Raw genomic sequence first — 15174 nt, 5'->3', positions numbered from 1 at the left:
ACCCTCCAGTTTATCTTGCTTCATGAAAACACTCACACAAATATAGAAATGTACACATTTTTCTTGCAATGCAAACTCCTAATGAGACAGCTCCAAGGGGCATGATTAACATGAAATAATAATGTCCCTAGGGGATAGGGAGGCTCGGATACAGCTTCTGCCTTGCAAAACTTCAACATTTTAATTGCCTTGTGATGGCTGGAGTGCTACAACACACAGCCTTTGAATTAATCCAGCTGGTGGACTGAGCTATCAGATATGCTAAAATCTATTTGCTCTTTCTTATCTGTAGGTGCTTCTTTTTTATTTGTGTTGTATCTTTAAGCATACTTTGTCTAGGAATCCCCATTCTGTGTGTGGAAGGTTATGTAGTGCTGATGTTTAGGCAGAAACCTATCCAGCATTCGCTTATTGCTTTAATGTTGCCCTTAAAGGCTGGCTTTCTGAGAAGACAGATAAGAATTTAAGGTAATTTTTCTTTATTCTGTGGCAAAGAAAAACATAAAAATGTTGGATGTCAGAAATTAGATGCAGAGTAGAAAGGGTTAAAAATTCCAGCTGCCTATACCTTGTACCATGCAGTTGATATTATCTTTGTAGAGTCAGATTTCTAGCAACTGAAGTGTCCTCTATGAATTGTTTGATGTGCTTTGCTCCCCATTTTTATTACACTCACAGTCTAAAATTTGGTGTGACTTGCTTTGTATATTTCCCTTTTTATAATGCAAGTTTTTTGCTCTTAGGTCTTTATAAGGTTGTGGCAGATAAAACTCCATATGTCAGCATTGAAGAAATTACTAGAAAAGTCTCTATTGGGCCAACAAGATTTGGCCATCCATGTTTCTACAGCCCTGAGGATATAAAACTGGCAAACTTCACTATCAAACGTGGTGAGCAGATCACCTTCACCTCTGTGGGAGAGCTCAATGGAACAATGTCTGTGAACTGTGTCATGGTCAGAAATAACCAGACCCATTCCTTTACTTTGCCCCTTTCACAAGAAGGAAAATTCTATGAGTGCGAAGATGACCAGATATACACCCTCAAAGAAATTGCAGAATGGAAAATCCCTAAGTGCAGAAACCGGATTGTCAAACTTTTCAATAGTTTACATATGTGGGATTCCTCTAATCCACTTCCTGAGAATTTTGATGGCTGCTTGATCCTCATGCCTGTCTATGAAGTGCAGGCAGTAATGAAATGTAAGTAGGAATCAAAATCAATGTTCTGTTAAACTTGGTGTAGCACAGTACCCTTAAATACACAACATTTGCTTGAAATAACCAGGAAAGATTCAATTTATCAAAAGTTCCTGATCCGTGTTTGCCACTGATGATAGTTTCAAGATGAAGAAAGATAAAAATAATACTACCTTTATTATTCCTTTATCATCTGTTAATTCAGATTGCTACCTTGAATTTCCTTCTGTTACCATTTTACTGATAACTACAATTAAATCCTCACTGCAAATAAAATATATCACATAGTGAAAAGGTGGAGCTTGGGAACTCTGTTCAGTTCTCTGATTCTCTTTCTTTGCATCTCAGACTTTGGCCACAGAGAAGCCAAATAATTATTTATTATGGCTATGGCTAAGGAGGTAGAAAAAGAATATAGACATACATGTTGCAATACACTTAATTGCCATTTACTTTTCAGAATAAGGATGCCATAGAAAGAAAAATCATTTTACTTTCTTGCAGAAACAAATATCAATAGAATATAAACAGAAGAAACTCATGGACAATTTTTGAAACCTCTAGGTTTGAGGAAACAGAAAGATTACAAAACCAATATCTTTAAAAGCTGTAATTTATAAGTTTTTATCTAAAAACCCCAAAAATATCCATGGCACGTTAAGACTGTTCTAGTTTTTCCACCAAAACATTGAAACAGCTATGTACTAATTGCAGGATAGTAGCTTAGTTTCTGGAAAGGTTTTGCTACCTGTTATATTTACTGGAAGCAAACCAGTGAGCTCTATAGAAATTAAATCCTAATATAAGTATGTCATTCGTGAGGATATTGAGCAGGAAATCTTTTCATAATTGAGCTTTCTCTGTTGAATGATGTAAGCAAATGGATAAAAGAAAAAGAAATAAAAGTGGGCAGAGACTGTTAACACAATATACTATAGTTGTTATATGCGTATTGTACAAGATGTGCTGCTGTGTGCTTTAATGTATGATTTTGGAAAATATATCTTCACAAGATAAAGTACTCCATTTGCTATAACTCCAGCTAGATTCAGGAATCTAGCTCATCTCCTGAAGCTGGATTCACTTAGTTATGCTTCTATACCCACTTAGATATTTGTGCAGAACCAACAGGAATTTAATGTCCCTAAAAACTTTCAGAAGATGCAGAAGTGTTTGGTATTCACTTGTCTTCCAATAAGTTATTCCAGCGAGAGTTGTATTTGTTGTTTTTATTTTACATTTTGTAGTGTTCTCAACCTTTAAGAAGCATGAAATGTGTCCTAAATAACTGTTTAATACAAACTTGGAAAGTAGGCTTCATGGTACATGATTAACTACTTTCTTGTGGACCATGAAAAATGGATTTTCACCATTTTTAGAAGAACTCTAAATAGACACAAGATAAAGTATGAGAAATACTATCCACTATTCAATAAAAAAGATTCCTGATAAGAGGGATAACTGATTACATTTTCACAGGCTGTCAGCAGGAATCCTCTATACTTTTCATTCTTAATAATGAACAAGTTATGTGTGTGGAACTTCCCCAAATGCTCCTAGAAAACTTTCATTTTCATTAGCCATTTCTCCTTTGTTATCTTTCCCTTGTAGTGCTTAGGATGTTTGTCACCTGAAGGTGTCAATGTGACAAAAGCAGAGTTGGAACAAACAGATCCTGAATCCTTGTCACAGAACTCTGTCATATAAAATACACTTGATACTGACAGTATAAGTATAAAATACTGGTATGTCCTGCTACGAGGAAATGTGAACCCAGGGTATACTATCCCTGTGTATGGGTCTATGCAGAATAAGTATTATTGAAGGAAGTAATTAAATATTATTTGCTTGTTAAATTTTACTGCCCTGATCAGGTATCTGTGGTGCCACTGATTTGGAACCAAATTCCTAAACAAGCCTTAATTTCACAGTCAGCTATGTGCTTGGAAGTCTTGCATTCAAAATTTTGCAAGTTCAGTTGTGATAAAATTGCTGTTGTTCCCTGACCGATGGTTAAATTCAGTGGCTCAGTTCTGGTAGTGAATAAAACCAGTGAATATAACAGGTGATGCAGAAAAGGATTTCCACAGAGGGGCATTATAGTAAAATGTCCTAATTTGTAAACAATAACCTTAGACTTTGTTACAGAAAGGTTTTGCCCCCCCCTTTTTTTTTAAGAGATATTATTTCCTAGTAATTACAAATGTTTTTATTATAAATATCAAAACACCTTATTTCTCCCAGACTGGCCATAGCAACAACATGTGTTAAAGGATTCAAATGTATTTATTTATTGAAAGTGTTTTCTCACTCATTTCTTTATAGAAACCGTAAGTTACTATGAAATGAAAGAATAGAAATAGCACCCAAGAAAAATACGATAAGCAGCTGATTAAATTTGGAGGTGCTGTGGGGAAAATAGCGAACTAGATATTTTTCCCATTCCTTTTTCTTAAGCTTTTCATTCACTCACATAACTTATTCTCTGTCTTCCTTTATGTGGTCTTATGCATATCTGATAACCATATATCTCAAATATCAACAGTTAGACTTGCTGACCATATTCGTGGTGCATGTTTACACATGGAGGGGCACACCTCAGGGAAGGTACTTTTAGTGTCTGGCCAACAGGACTTGTATTTTATTCCAATGTCAGTTTGAAAACAAAACTTAATATATTTCTTTTCCTTTGCAGTTCGAAAGGACATAGTTCATATCCTCTCAGATCTAGATGTTGAGGTCAAGGATATAACAGACTGTTATGATATCAGCTCTTTCCTTCAGCCACTGTCTTTGGAAGATGTATTTGAGAGAACAAGCATGGAATTTCCCATGGTGGCTGAGATAATGGAAGGGCCTTCAGAGAGCCAAAACCCTTATAACTTACTGTCTACAGGGAAAGAGATTATCATCTACAAAAAGTACCAGGCAGCAAGAGTCCTAGCTTCTGAGATCAGAAGTGATTCTCCCAAAAGACATTTTTTAATCCCTATGAGCTACAAAGGAAAGTTCAAGAGAAGACCTCGGGAGCTTCCAACTGCGTATGACTTAGAGATAGCAAGAAGTGAAAAGGAACAGCTTCATGTTGTAGCAACTAAAGCCTTTGCTTCCCCTCATAAAGAGTTTTTTTCTGTTTCAGTTGGAGATCAATTTCTAGTTCAGCAGCGCCAGACTAGTGAAATTCTTTATGAGGGAAGAAAGAAACTTGTAGATGTTTTAGCTTGTGAGCAAATACTAAGTGATACATATAAAAAAGTGCTCCTCCCCATGTACATGGAAGGCAGCTTTGTGGAAGTGATTCATGACAAGAAACGGTACCACCTTTCTGAGATTTGCAAAGAATTCCGTTTGCCTTTTAATGTCAAAGTGTCCGTGAGGGACCTTTCCATTGAGGAAGATGTCTTGGCTGCAGTGCCTGGTCTGCAGTTTGAAGAGGAAATCACAGACTCTTACTTGCTGATCAGTAGTGCCACCGATCCAGTGGAGAGCTGGGAGATTCCCGTATATCGCGTAAACATGTTGGTGCATTTGCTCAGCAAAGATGTCCAGGGAATTGTACCACCTGTGACTAAGACAACAGTGGAAGAGATCAGCGAAGAGCAATACTATATGGTGCGAAGATATGAAAACCAAACCCTTCATCCACCGCCTAGGCCTCCCAAAAAGCCAACAACACTTGCACCCAAACTTGCTTTTGCAGTACCTAAGCAAGGTGTGTCTGATGTACTTCGGGCTCCAACGGTAAGGTATCACAGCTTGTCTTTGAATGCCTTATAATCACGGGTCATGTTCTGGGGGTTTAAAGTCTTCATTTCTCCGTTGCATCCTTATGGCATGCACACAGATGTCTCTCAGTTCCCGGTAATAGACAAATTAGCCATTATAGACAAGAATGGCTAAAATCTCCAGTGTGTGTTAATTGATCCATGAAAAACAACAGAACCATGCCGACTCACAGCAGAAATCTTGGCTGTGTAATTTTGCATGGATAATCCTTTACTGCACCATTGTAGAACTGAAGGGAGAGACTCGAAGTGCCTGTATTTAAATCTTTATTAAGGGGAAGCATATGTTTTCGTGATGTAAAGATAATTTTGCTCAGCTGGAAATGGCAGAATTAAGTTCACATAAGGACAGGTCGTATAGAAAGTTTTGAATTCATTGTTTGCACTTACCCAAGTGGCAAATAGGCTTAGGGAAGTGGGGGGGGAGGGCAGGAGAAAGGCAGTCATTTTAGAATAGCACTTGATATTAAGAAAGAAGTGTCCCTTCTAGGACAATTTTCTTCATGTTTAACCCAAAGCAATGCATTGTGTTTTGGATTTGTCACTTAATCAGGATTGACAACACATCAATCTTTTGGCTATCACTCAGCAGTGCACCGACAGCATCAAGGCCTTCTCTATTTCCCATGCTTCCCCCAGAAACCTGGCTGGGGTTGGGACAAGAGGTTGGGAGGGGACACAGATGGGACAGCTGACCCCAACTGACCAAAGGGATATTTCATGATGTATAATGCTATGCTCAGAAATAAAAACTGAGGGGGTGATTGGTCTAGGAAGGTAGCGTAACTCAGAGACTGGCCAGATATCAGTCTACTTGTGGGAGGTGGTGAGTGACTGCCTTTGCATCACAGTTTTTGTGGGTTTTTTTTTCCTCTTTCCTTTGTTTGTTATAGTCTTTATCTCAACCTACGAGTTTTCTTGCTTTTGCTCTTACTGTTTTCTCTCCTGAAGAGATCATCATCCTGATGTCAGGGTGGAATGAGCACGTGGATGGGTGCTTAGCTGCTGGCTGGGGTTAACCCACCACAATTTTCGTGCATACATTGAAAGAATCAAAGGACGCTTGATGGGCTTTAATGAGAGAGACTGTCTAGGAGGTATTTAACTTAGGTTGCAGTTGACCTGATGTGCAAATAAAAATTCCCTACAGGGGAAAAGGAAAATTCCCTACAGGGGAAGAGGGAAAAGCTTTCACGTCTCTGAGTTGTGTTTGTGCTATGCTTATAAATGCAATGTAACTCATGTAATTATATTGTGAGGAGTTCATAGAAATTGTGGGGTTTTTTTTCTTGATTTCAAACTAAAGTCCAGTTGCAGCTCCTCTGAAAGGGCAGCATTTGTGAGTACCTCTCTTTGCCTGCTGGAGGTTTTCCTCCCCTCATGCCAATTCCAAGACTACATGCGAGTTCAAAGCTCCACACAGATCCTGGAAAATAGTTACAACACACCACAGGAGAAGTGAATGAATAAGGGGGTCCCCTCAAATAAGGGTAATACACAAAAAGATGTATCATTTTCTCTGGTCTTTACTACAAAAACTTGTTTTCTATTAATTTGTTCAATAAACACTCTAGCATCTTAAGTAAGCCATCCTGTTAGGCGAGGCAGGATACATGAGAAACTTGTCCCCAAGCTGATAGGAAAGCAATCAGCCTGGTACTGTTCTGGGGTACAGAACTGGGGAAAAATTCCCTGAAGTTGTGTTTCTGGTAGACTTGTACTCATGTCAGGAAAGTTAGATCTCCTGCAGTTAGTGATGACTATGTGCGGAGAAAAGCAGGTGGATGCTTCTTCCAGATAAGGTTTATGCAGAAGATGATATTTTCCTGAAGTGAGGTGAGAGCAAAAAAGAGCAGGAAAGAGATGAGCTGAGGTTCATTTCCGCATTCATGCATTCATGAGTGAGAGCAGCCTTAGACAGCAGCTGTCCAGACAAAGGAGATAATTTAAACACTATTTCAGAAGACTTTTTTTTTTGTCTCATATTTGTTATAAATAAATAATAAACTGCAGTCAGAAGGCTTAGATTATGCAGATTTGTAAATCTTCCCTGGGAAAGTGAAATAAGTAGAGATCCTTATTCATTAGATTAAACATCCTGAGCGGTAACATATTGGTTTTAAAGTCACACAGAATGCATTATCTTTTCTATCCCAAGCACCATGAGTCCTCTGAGAGGACGTGAATGGTAGCAGCTAGGCTCTGCCTTGGCCCCTCTGCAGCATTAGGGGAGACTGCACTTTCTTTTACATGCATCAGGAATGTCTGAAGTTGGAAATTGTGCCAAACTGATAAACAGCCCTCTTTGCATATTTGTGACTATGCATAGGTTTATTTACATAAATAACAGATGAGCGTCCTAATGAGCTGAACTTAAGCCTGACAAGGTGGCAGCCTGGAATAAGCTTTAGTGCTGCATGAGTTGCCGTGCTCCTCCTGCAGGCAGCTCCCTGCCTGGTGCTTGGGGAGCTCTGGCTGCTTGCTGGAGGGTGGTAAATGGCTTCCTTGCCCACCAGTTGGGAAGCTCTGCTTGGCTTGGAGCTCCAGGATTAAATGCTGCTGCTGCTACATGAGTCCACAGAGGACTAAAATCTGTCTGTTTTATGCCAGTACCTGAGGATAATCTGCAAGAGTGGGTCACCTTTTGCTACAGCTTGTGCTCTGATCGCCTCTTAGCTCACAGCAAGGCTGTGAGGGCAGAGAGGCTCCAGCTGTCTCTTCCTGCTGTTCCCTGACCTTGGTAGGGGAACGCTAGGGCCAGGAGCAGGACTGTATGCTTCACTGAGTACTTTTGGTCATGTTAGTCACTGAATTGTGTGAGACAGCAGCCAGCATAGACTGGAACCTCACACGAGTGTAAGAACTGCCTCTACTTGTGTGCAAGGTGCAGTGCTGCAGAGAAATGGATGTTTGCACAGTTCAGCAAAGTCCAGAGACAGCACATGAATTCTCAAACATAATATAGCTGCATTAACCAAGCACTCTGTCGAGTCTCTTCACAGGGCTAATTAAGTTGGCTCAGGTCCTGCTGATACAGCTTTCCCTTCCAGAGCCTGGGGATCTCTCCTCTCCCCTCCACAGTACAGCATAGACTTTCCCTTTCTCTCTCATATGAACATTGTGTGAGTAAGAAACATACAGATCATATATGTTTGCAGTTTTGGATTACTTTCTAATTGAATAAACGAACCATGAGCAAATATGTGTAAACTAAACAAATGAAACAAAATAGTTTGTACTGAATGATGAAATGAATCTATCTCATATAGCAGATACCTACTTAAAATGAATAGAAGATAGCAGATATCTATCCAATAACCAATACCACCTCTACCTACAAGCACCCCCAACTGAGGACAGAATGACAAACCAACTTGTACCCTTTGTCTTATTGTAAAATGCAGAATACAAGCAGTCATTTAGCAGAAGTACACATTTTCCTGGCTGGAATAAAGTTCACAAGGGGATCTAATGACGTGTTGAATTAAATTGGATAAGTCATTCAGTTTCTGATTTGTGAGCTTATGTAGAAAGTGAGAATGGTCAAATAAAACCCTAGAAGTTAATGCTACTGATTTGAGAATGGGGCATCTCACTTTCTTGCCATGTTGGTCCTGGAGAGAAGTTCCTTGGAGAGGAAGCAGTCAGGACTTCACTTTCTTGAAATGAAAATTCATTTAAAGGGAACAAGACAGATGTGTTTATTCTGTCTCCATAGTTACAACCACCACTATGAATGTAAGAAAACCAAGTTTTCACTTAGTAACTCCATTGAAAATTGGTATTCTAAATTTCCTTTTTACCTGCTGCCTGTTTCCTCCCATTCAAGCAGCAAAACCTTTCTAGCTTTCTCTTTGCCTATTAATTGAAGCTGTAAATATCCTACAGATTTAAGAAGGTGCTAATATATGTCCCTCGATGGTATTGTATTAAATTGAAACAGAGAAAAGCCCACACCAAATATTGCTAAATACAATCTTAATCAATGCATGGAATGCCACAGTTTAGTCCTAATACCCTGTTACTCCTAATACAGTTACTCCTAATACCCTGAGTGCACTAAGCGCACTACTTAAGGGACAAAAAAGGCAGTATTTCACTCCTGATGAAGAGAAGTTAGCTCCATCCAATGTTATTTTCGATGGTCTGTTTAGTCATGTATCTAACCTGAGCAACAATAGAATCAGTAAAATACTCAGCAGCTGGATTTTTGTTAAATACCTTTATGAATGCGGTACTGGAAAAGTCAGTTTCAGGCAGTAATTGGTTCATCTCTGGCAAGAAAGCTGAAAGAACTCTAGCCAGGGAAACTGGAATTTAATAAAATAGGAGTATCAGGGCATGATAGTTGATCGTCATTTTGTGCTAGGGTCCGTTATCCTTCCAGAAGTCATTACAGTGTTATGATATCAGTAACTTTCTTGCTCTCTCGCTTTTTATTTCAAAATTAAAATGAAAGAAAAATTATCACTTCCATCTGTCTTTACAGTTCTACAAACTGAACTATCAAAATCTGCCATTAAGATATTTATCACATCTGTCTTCACAGCAAAATGAAGACTTATCTGGAATTAAGTTGATAAGACATAAGCTGCATTTCTCAGCAAATGAGTTTTCCTGCAGTGTCTTCTTTCCTTCCTCATAACTATTTCTTTTCTGCTTCCAGAGCATTTCTGACATTTTTGGCACCTTTATGGAGTAGATTTAACACAAATATTTCTGCTGTGTAACAAGAAACTAACCTTCCTAAACAAATGCATGTTAGAAAATGCACACTGGACAGCCGGGAAGGAATAGGTAAGAACAGGCATTAGGAATTAACAGTCTTTTGGCTCTGGAAATGAAGAGAAATGTGGTTCATTAGCAGATGCAGAAATACGCATATGCAAACGTGAGAAGAAGGGTTTGTCTCTGACAGGTGCAGCATTGTGGCAGCTGAGGTGGCAGCTGTGCTTCCTCTTCCTCTCTATCTCTGTCCCCACTTAAGAGGAGGTTTCCCTCTTCCTGGAGTCTGACCTTCCACCCTCTCTCTCCCTCTCCTTTGCCGCATTCTATTTATTGCTTCTCCTTGTCGCTTTCTAGTAGCTTTGTAAGTCCCTAATAATAGCATGTGAAGTTTGGAAGCACAGCCCTACAGACTGAGGGCCATGCTGTCATTGTGGCCAAGTTCCTAAAGCCCCTCAAAATCCCATCCCTGCCGCAGCTTCACCTGGTGAATCAGGCCCCAGATCCCTCAAAGTCCTTGTGCTGCAGCTTCTCACTTCTCTGAGCACCATGTCAACACTGTGCCACGGGTTCCTTTTCCTCCTAACATCCATCCTGTGCCACGTATGCCTGATTTCCCCCAGACCCATGTGCCTTGGGCCCCCCAGTACCTTTTACTCTCCCTAACTTATATGACATTGGTTCTCCAGTCCACTCTATTATTTTCAACAGGCTTGCCTTTTCCTCTTCCTTGTTTCGTCCCAACACATCTCCTCCACTGCTTTCTCTTCTCTCTTGCAGTGAGCTGAATCCAAGGTCACAGGCATAATGGAGAAGGAGTTGCAGGGGCATCTCAAGCTATGCACAGGCGTCTGTTGTTTTCCCCAGCAGCACATATTCCAAATCTCAGCAGAGCATCAGTCTCCAGATAGGTACTTAGGAGCAAAACTGGAGCAGGATGTAGGTGCTGACAAGTGTCAGGCAACTTAATTGTCCTGTTGTCTGGGCAGTCCAAGCTGAAGGTCTTTACATTGGTGCTCTGTTGCAGAGATCTCTATAGCTATGTTCAGACCTGGAGGCCCATGACAGTTTTCTGGAAAACCTATATTCATCCTAATACCATGCTGGGCTGAAGCCTACATGTGTGCCATCCCACTTCATGTCCTGGGTTTTTCTGCAACCAAGCAACCAAAATGTCTGTAGAAGTGCTCTAATCTGGGTGGTGGGGGACCAGGACTGCTGGGTACGCTATGGGATCTGTATGAAGCAACAGGAAGGAGTTAGAAGAGCATTAAACTCTAAAGCCCTAGCTAATAAATGACTGGAGTTTTCCTGATATTCTCATTATGGACACCTGGCATTAAGACCTCTTTCTCTTTTAAACAATACTAAAATCTTGACATTTCCACAGAGAATCATCACGTCTGTGACCACTTAATGTGGCATGATGTGTCTCAAAAACAAAATACAGTTGGGAAGATAGCAATGTGCCTGCCAGAAGGACAGGCAGTACATAATTGCCTGGATAAACAGCAAGGCAATCTGAGGTATAGGTCTCATTGCAGAAAGGCATTACTGCTACAGGAAATGCTGATATAGTACATGAAATTAAGGAAGGTACAGATGAACATTTGGATATGCTGACTGATGAAAGTGCCAACTAGTTAAAAGCAAATTGCTTAATTTAGAGCTAAAAATGAATTACTTTGAGAACAAAGAGAAAAGAAATATAAAAATAAAGAGGATGCCCGGAAGAAATAAAAAATTGAACCACATGAAAATATGGAACCCTTGATAAGAAGGAAAATCCTGCGCAGAATGTGTGAGCCGAAAGCCACTGATGTCAGTAAGATGAGAATTGGCTGGCACAATTTTTTCCTGTCTCACAGAAAGTACATAACATAATAAAGCACCTAGAATAACAAAATCATAGAATTATGTATAATTATGAAGCAGGAAAAAAAAGTAAAAAAAAAAATCCAAAATTCAAGGAGGCACTGCAGCAGAATAGCTCTTCAAAATAGAAATTGGGGAGGGGAGGAACAGGAATTTTTTTTTCAACTGGAGTTCCAAGAAGCCTGACTTCCCACAAGACTGTTCTACAGGCTGCATCCTACTGTTTGCCCCTCTCACAGCAAGAAGATTGGAAAATTAAAGTCCATGGGTAGCTAACTCTACTTCTAATGGCCTCTATTTTGGTCTGTTTGGAAGTCACCAAAGATCTTTCCAATTTATAGTGACCAGAGATAAACCACACCACAGTGAATTTCCAGCAGGAAGCACAGTCCCCATACTCCTCAAATGCCTGTGTGCAGCAGTGGCAATGACCTTCCAGGCAGCTCCCAAGGATCCCACAGAGCCAGCTGCTGGAACTCTGGGCAACTGCCAGGCTCTCTGACTCCATCTCTGCTTAAACACATCCAGGGACTTTTCTGGGTTTCGAAGGCCAACTGGCACGAGTTCACTGGCATCTCTGCTAGTAACCCTTTGGTCTCCTTGTTTTTGGGAGTAGCCCTTGGTGGTACTCTAACCCCCAGATCATACCTGGGAATTGTTTGGAAAAGTGTTAGTTGGCACAGGTTGAAATGAAATCCAGGGATGTTTACAGGCACTGCTTAATCAACTAGTGTTGATATAGCCACTGCTAAAAAAAGATGGGGAAAAAAAAGAAAAGAAGGATGCTCACCAAAGTCACTAAACATATACAACATATGTTGTATATGATCAGTGTAAAAGACAACGCTGACACTGCCCATTTACATTATGCCTTCTTTCATGAAATTCAAGCTTTTGCAGTAGTATCAGCTGGGCATTCTGGAAGTGAAAGCACCCTGGAAGGTTGGGATATGCTTTTGAAAAATATGCGTCATGAAAGGAAACGACAAACTTGCTGTCAGTGTGACAGCAGGGTCAAATTCCAAAAGACCCATGCGCATGGCTTGTATTTTCCAGAGAGTCCTTTCAGTGTGGAATTGAGTGATTATCAAGAAATAGAGAATTCTGTGGAAACACTCATCAAATCCACTAAAATTTGTAATGACAGTCTAAGTCATGGGCTTTCCCTCTTTACTTTTTGAATGTGTTAGTCCACAGACATGGCAAAAAAAGTATGGTGAGGGAGTTTTAAGGATTGAAAAATAATTAACGTCTCTACCAAGAACACTAATTTTCCTTCTTTATGCATAGATATGTATCATTTACACCAAACCTTTTTGAGGTCTTTAACAACGTTATGTTCTTGTTTTGCCTCAGGACACAAAACAGTTTCACTGGTAAATATTTCGTGATGGCAATGTTGCAGTGTTGTGGTTCAGATTTTTCTCCCACTTCTCTTTTTTCTTTTGTTAATACAAAATGACAAGGGGATCGAGGATGCATAGGGTATTCAATTCTGTTGGGATTCCTGTAGTGCCACTGAAAACCATAGCAATGATCCCAGGCTTACAGTGCCTGTAGGCAGTGGCTTGTATCAGTGGTCCATCTATTCCCAAAGCAAAGCTTTAAATTTAAGAGTATTTTTAAAAGTAAATAATATTTTATGTATGAAATGAAGGAACTGTATCTGGAAGCTACTTTCATGGATCCATGTGTTTTACATAAGTGGTAAATGCATGCTGTGCAGTATTAATGAGGGACAGAATGGTTGAGTTTGCTTTTGAATTATTCTCATTTGAAAGGAAATGTGCCAAGCAATTGAGCAGTATCTCTACAAGAAAATTCTGGCCGTGAGAGGAGCAGGGTTCATAGGAGCTCAGTAGGTCTGGTTTACATTGCCACTTCTGTCACATGCTGCTTCACCAGGCAAATCACATAAATATCATTGCCTCCAGATACATGAAGAAACTGCCAAGTGTGAAGAGGGAGTGTGGATTTACGGCTCATTAGTTACTTTATATGGTTGCTTAAATCTCAGGTAAATGCAAGATACATTGCCTCACTTTCAGTAAGGGTCAGAGCTACCTCACATTTACTCTGGAGCGCTAACCACACAGACAGTTGCCATGGAGTATTAAATGAGCTGTAAATCCACGGTCATTTACGAGGTGGCGACTTGTTCATGTAGCTATCTCCTCTGTCTATGAAACAGGACACAATGTTTCATTTTCCTATCTTCGATGTTTGTATAGACAAACATAATTTTCGTCCGTATGCAGCATTTTGTGCATTGGCTACTGCAATAGGAACAATAGCAACAACATAAAAATAATATCAACAATGAAATTACTGGACACTAGCACATTTTACCCTGGATTAAAATTTTTTTATCTGGAAGTTAATCTACAGAAGAGGTGAAAAAGGCAAGTGACAGTTGTCTAGGACAGATGGATTCTGAAGTGTGGGTATTTGAAAGAGGAAGAAACAAGAAAGAAAAACTTATTTAAGAATTTATGTCATTGCAAGGTGTTAACCCTGAGGTTTGCTAACACTTTTGTGAGCTCAGTCTTTTGTTAATCACTTCACAGTTGATTCTAGTAGTAGACACTGGTCTTTGTGCTTGCCTTCTGCATTTGCTGTGGTATATCCGGTGTATCAATCCTTGTCTTCACCTGCTGGCTTACAGAAGGTAGCAGTTAGTTTCAAGACATGAAGACTTATGGATGGAAACTCAGATGTTTCTTATAATGCCTCTGTAAATTTTCACAGTTTGTGGAACTTTGACAGATGGTAACATTAAACTAAGAAATGAATGTTAAAGGTTAGTTTGTGCAAGCATGAGAGGTGTTAGCAAGGGAAGAAAATGAGAGAGACTGCTACAATACGGGTTATATAAATATATATATTTTATATTGATAGATCATACCTGGATAAAACGTAGTGGGACATAACTGATCATATGTAAATGAATGCTGGACTAAAAGGTAATTTTTGGAAGTCAACTCTAGCCACAGGTTTTACAGACACATCATTTATCCTACTTGCAATGGTGGAGCAGCACCACCATTCGGATGGAAGAGTGGATTAAGGAGGTAAGCTAGGAAGGTAAAATCGAGAACTAGTGAAACAGTAAAATGGAATATCTAGTTACATTCTATCAAACTGTGAAATGGGATGGGAAAAGAGAATTTATGTAGGGTGGAGGGAATTGCATTTTTGCTATAAAAAGGCTTTTTTCAGGGGGAGGATTTTTCTTTCTAAGTGTGGTCGTTTCCTCTTTTGAATAACCTAATTCATAACTATCCCACCTTCATTGTCTCTTACATAAAAATGAAAAGTAGTGTACCTTAAAAAAAATATACTCTGCTTGAACCAACCGCATGCATACATACATGGTGGTTAACATGAAATATCTGCTCTTCATCTGTCACTTTGTACCTTGTTGACCAGACGGACCAGAGAGGTCTTGGTTTGCTTACTACTTATACTCTACATAGTCAACATTTGATGGTGCAAATGCCCAGGCTACCAACCTCCTACACTACTGATACTCCCTCTCTGTTCTCATGGCTCGAGCTATAGGAGTATGGATGAAAAAATGTAGGAGCTAG

The 15174-nt window shown here is 39.7% G+C and overlaps 1 protein-coding gene across 2 annotated transcripts in view; it reads left to right on the top strand.

The window, feature by feature from the left end:
* The window catches only part of THEMIS (thymocyte selection associated), an 82270-nt gene that overhangs the window by 21108 nt on the left and 45988 nt on the right, over nucleotides 1-15174 (top strand). For both annotated transcript variants that reach the window (XM_027880528.1, XM_027880527.1), the window contains 2 exons: nucleotides 744-1202; nucleotides 3895-4940. In XM_027880528.1, coding sequence (XP_027736329.1) covers nucleotides 744-1202; nucleotides 3895-4940 — 1505 coding nt within the window. The remainder of the gene's footprint in view (nucleotides 1-743; nucleotides 1203-3894; nucleotides 4941-15174) is intronic.

This window comes from Empidonax traillii, unplaced genomic scaffold (genome assembly GCF_003031625.1).
Source record: "Empidonax traillii isolate 1590-97213 ecotype Southwest subspecies unplaced genomic scaffold, ASM303162v1 scaffold72:size2462915, whole genome shotgun sequence".
Taxonomy (NCBI): Eukaryota; Metazoa; Chordata; class Aves; order Passeriformes; family Tyrannidae; genus Empidonax; species Empidonax traillii.
The sequence above is the reverse complement of the archived record's forward strand: the minus strand, read 5'-3'. Positions and strand labels throughout refer to the sequence as shown.